The following is a 5,000-nucleotide window of genomic DNA, read 5'->3' as shown; positions in this document are numbered from 1 at the left end:
ATGAAATGAGAATCAGCTCATTCAATCATTACATTACTCAAATCAAAAATAACTACAAAGGAAAAAAGTGAATTTATATTAATATATATTTTTAAGGAAAGTGAACGATGCATTCAAGTGGAACAGTAACAGTCTGAATTAATATTTTGGAAACATTAAAAGTTCCTTCTTGCCTAAAATGCAGCATTATTAGTTCTAACTTGTATGTAATGTTGGCACATTGTCTTTGGAAAGTTTGTCTTCCCAAACAGGAGACTAGCGATTAGGGATGTAACTGTATGAAAATTTAATTTCACGGTTTATCGGGACCAAAATTATAACGTTATCATTGTTATCGCTGTATTGTTACTGTACTTACACACACTCTCAAAGATTTTGACCAAGTTATTTAATGTAGTTTTTTAAATAAGTGAAATAAATACACATAAAACCCACTATTTTGCATGTTTTGTGTTTCTTCTGCTCAGTGTTTTAGTCTTAGTATTTCATCTGTTTCAATAGCTAAGCTTTTATTGTTTTAAATATTGGTTTGTACTTTAGCACTTTAAGATCTATACAAATGAAAAGTGCGTAACAAATACAATCAAATAGTTTTGTATTATTTCTGGGGGTCTTTGTGGCGTCATATTCTGTTTAGCAGTCCTTGAACACACCGTAAAAAACACCGCCGCGTTGTATCTAGAATAGAACGATTACTCTGTCTAAGAGAGCACCGTTTTTAGATTCAATGTGCACAAATGCATATCTTAGTTGTTCTATATAACTTTAGATTGGGGTATGTTGTTTCTTAATGGGGAAAGATGATAATGTTTCTTGTTTTCATGTTAGCATTTAAGCTAGCGAGCTGGCGCCAGTCAGTGTGTAAGTTTTTAAAATGCAGTTATTAGTCATTATTTTTTTGATAATTATGTTTAAAACAAGAGTTTTACCGCGGTTATCATTAATACCATTTATCGTTACATCCCGAGTTGCAATGGAAGATGGTTTTCAAGCTTTGGTTACTCCTTGGCACTATCGCTAGTCAAAACTGTGACTACATTGCAAGGCAGTTACTCTTCCATATAGAAGCTCAGTACTCCAATGTTCCGTATCAAAAAATCAGATTGCAAACGCATGTACCATTACACTCCTAGTATATCCTCCTGAGAGCCAGCCTCTGCAGTCGACATTTGTGTTTTGCATAACAAGGCTATTTTTTTCCAAAATGTGGAACTCGGACACAAGAAATAGACCAAAAAAATCCAGTCCATTGCATAGGACGCTCGTTCTCAGGAGGATATGGAAGATATTGTTTATATTACCTGGCTTTGAACCCTCAGGGACAGTGCCATTCCAGATCTGGTGGTTGAATTCTGGCCTATTGTCGTTCATGTCGATCACATTGATCACAATATCAATGGGGTTTTCTACTTGGTTGCCATTCAGGTCCACAGCATGAGCTCTCAGCTGCAAGAAAACATCCACAGATGAAGCGCACACAATGGGCAGAACAAATACCGAGAGTACCTACGGACACTATTCTGGCTTTGTCTGCTTCAAGGTTTCAAGTAAGTATTAAGTGAATGTTGTTCAAAGATTATATGCTTATGTGTTGGCTATGTCTGTTCCAATAATATGAACACCTGCAAGGTTCTCATTCGTTCTACATGCAGTCTTGAGTCATTCTCTATTGCTTGTGTTGGAGCATGTAAATAACCCAAAAGCTCTATTAAAATTGTCATAGAAAATACAGAGAGCCCTTTCTTGAGAGCTGGTATTATCTTCAAGTATCGAACATTCACAGCTTACTCAAAAGAAAGCGCCATATTAAATCCTTGAAATTCTCAGACGGATAAGTTCACTTCACTGGGAGACCCTCATCACGCCACAAGTCTTTATTGAGTCTAAGCAGACTGTTTAGGCTACACATGACCCTGGAGCACATACCAACTGGAGGGAAGGAGATCATAAGGAAATCATTAAAGTCCGCTTTGGAAACGATCGTGTCTTGACTTACATGGAAGTTGGGAATATGTTCTCGATCCAGAGGCTTGTTAACGGATAGCTCTCCTGATATGGGGGCGATGAGGAAAATGCCAGTCGGAGGTTGATCAGCACCAGGGCCTGTCACGCTGTATCTCAAGGATCGGTTCTTGTCGTGGTCTGATCGGATCTGTAGTTACAAACGACACAGCACCATATTCTTATTTCTTCTGCCTTCCCTGTATTAAATGATCTGAATGCAATTTCTAACAGTAGGAGGCGTAAACCAACCCCGCAAATTGTTCTTCATACTGGGTTTTCTATAGACTGAACAATCTATTGACTAATTTGATCAATACCAGTGACAATATTGGTTTAAAAATAGCTTCCCGTGAGTAGAATAATGTATCTGACAGGCGTATGCCAATGTGGTATCGAAGTTCTGTCCTTTCGCCATGTAACTTAAGATGCTTCTTCCTGCTCACAATATTATCCACTAAGCCAAAGAAATATCCCATTTATTGTGGCTGGATTAAATATAACACGTACAAATTGCGTGTACAGGACTTAGCACATGATAAGAAAGTGGGCTTAGTATACTGAAAATGATCTTGGCTGTCCTGCACAGTGCTTGTCCTCTGTCAGCCACCCACACCAAGTCTCTCCCACCAGTAAATAAAAGGCTTCTGAATGTGTCCTTGAGCCGTGATAAAAAGACTATAATATCGCAAGAAGCAACTAAGGAACTCCCACTACTGGTGAGCACTTTAGATTTCTCTGTGCCATCAAGTGAGTACGTACTGTATGGCCTTAGAAAAAAAACAGAAAAAGTGCAGACGGTGACCTTCAGCAAAGTGTTGTAAATAAGAAACATTTTTTTCAAAGTTTCATATCTTGTGACCTTCTGAGGGGGAGCTCTGGGCAACGGGGACCTACAAGGTTGTCAAATCAAGGAAAAAGGCATTTTCGTGAAGTTTGTGTGTGTGTGTGTGTGTCCGCGTGTGTGTCCAACGTTACCCGGACAAGCTCTTGTGGGAATGGACCTCGCGAGTTCTCAGGGACATTGATTGGAGGAATGACCCAGTCTCTCTTCATGCGTTTCAGCTGGCTTTGCTTGTTTCGCGATGGAAATGCTATTTCCCTCAAATCCTTGGACATGACAGGAGCGGGAGCGGCTTCCTTGACCTGTGGAAAAAGATATGATTTAGTTAAAAGGCTTGGGCGATCGCATGTGTACGATAAAATGCGATTAGACTATATATTTAAGACAATGGCAATATCATCTGCAACATTCTATTCTTGAGGATCGTTGTGGTACAGATCCTCATTGTGCTCGGATCAGTTTTAAAAAGGGGGTTCTGCACATACAGTACATAAAAACACTTTTCAATCCAATTAAGGGAATCTATGATGAATAAATGTTGTTATAATGTTGGATACGTGTGGTAAACAATGCTAAAGTGTCAAACCATGAGGTACATGCATTTTGACACAAGCTTGCACAGTTTTGGAAGCCTCTATTCGTGGGGTTTGTAATCTGGGTACGTTGTGACATCACAACGAGGTGGACATACTTATTTGGATATTAAGTCAAGCTCTTAACCATAAAGGGTAAACAAAAACAGGCAATGAGTAAACACAAAAATTAGTAGGAAAAAGTATTATTTTAATCTAATTGTGCAGTAACATAAAATATAATGTTATGCAGTTCTGAATCGTGCAGATGTACTGAATGTTTTGAACAATTGAATTGATAAATTTATGAAGTTTATTTTGTTAATTGTCCGGAAAAAATAGCGGTGAAGACTTCAAGATATATATTTAAACAGTGTTCATTTTCAAAAGATACATTAGGCTCCAGCACCCCCGCGACCCCGAAAGGGACAAGCTGTAGAAAATGGATGGAAATTAGGATACATTTGGAGAGGGTGGGGCGTGGTTTTTATTTGCCATCTGTAGAGCAAAATGTTACACAAAATATACACTAAATCATATCCAATACATAATATCTGGACCACAAGGAAGTATTTTAAATGTAGATTATAACCATCAGAGGTCCCTTTTGAATATCCCTTGTATGCAAAATGTAATTTGTAGTGATGTCACAACATTACATATGTCCCAAGTGCCTTCTTATGAGCGTCAAGCTATCCTCTCCCTCACAAAAGGTGCTAAAATTCTGGATTTTTTTATGAACCTGAAACTGCCTCTGACCGTGTATACACCCACCACGTCACAGAAGAGTCTTGTAAAAACAAGTAACAACAAAAGAAAAGGCTTCACTGCACATCTTAAAGCCAACTATTGTATAACTGTCAGTTAGCTACTACATCCTACTCCTTAATGTTAAGTTGTTGTATACATATATGCAGAGGTGGGTAGTAAGTAACGCGCTACATTTACTCCGTTGCATCTACTTGAGTAACTTTTGGGATAAATTGTACTTCTAAGAGTAGTTTTAATGCAACATACTTTTACTTTTACTTGAGTATATTTATAGAGAAGAAACGCTACTTTTACTCCGCTACTTTTATCTACATTCAGCTCGCTACTCGCTACTAATTTTTATCGATCTGTTAATGCACGCTTTGTTTGTTTTGGTCTGTCAGACAGACCTTCAAAGTGCCTGCCTTACTGGTGACGTTTCACTTCGTTCCACCAATCAGATGCAGTCACTGGTGACGTTGGACCAATCAAACAGAGCCAGGGGTCACATGACCTGACTTAAACAAGTTGAAAAACGTATTCGGGTGTTACCATTTAGTGGTCAATCGTACGGAATATGTACTGTACTGTGCAATCTACTAATAAAAGTTCCAATCAATCAATCAAAAGTGTGAAGGAAAAAAGACCATTTTTTATTTTAACCGTACATCCCGTCAAAAGCCTAAAGACTGACTGCACAGTTCCTGTCTTCACAATAAAAGTGCCACTCCATCGCGCCTGCGCTTTCAAAATAAGAGTCTCCGAAAGCCAGTGCAAACAAGCTAGCAAGCTAGCAAGCTACGGAGTTTGCCGCCAATGTATTTCTTGTAAAG

The 5,000-nt window shown here is 38.5% G+C and overlaps 1 protein-coding gene across 1 annotated transcript in view; it reads right to left on the bottom strand.

The window, feature by feature from the left end:
• Positions 1–5,000, bottom strand: part of cdh2 (cadherin 2, type 1, N-cadherin (neuronal)) — a 130,600-nt gene that overhangs the window by 35,404 nt on the left and 90,196 nt on the right. Inside the window, exons 4-6 of the mRNA XM_061979518.2 lie at positions 2,980–3,147; positions 1,997–2,152; positions 1,302–1,446 (exon numbers count right to left, since the gene is read on the bottom strand). Coding sequence (XP_061835502.1) covers positions 1,302–1,446; positions 1,997–2,152; positions 2,980–3,147 — 469 coding nt within the window. The remainder of the gene's footprint in view (positions 1–1,301; positions 1,447–1,996; positions 2,153–2,979; positions 3,148–5,000) is intronic.

This window comes from Nerophis lumbriciformis, linkage group LG19, assembly GCF_033978685.3.
Source record: "Nerophis lumbriciformis linkage group LG19, RoL_Nlum_v2.1, whole genome shotgun sequence".
Classification (NCBI taxonomy): Eukaryota; Metazoa; Chordata; class Actinopteri; order Syngnathiformes; family Syngnathidae; genus Nerophis; species Nerophis lumbriciformis.
The sequence above is the reverse complement of the archived record's forward strand: the minus strand, read 5'-3'. Positions and strand labels throughout refer to the sequence as shown.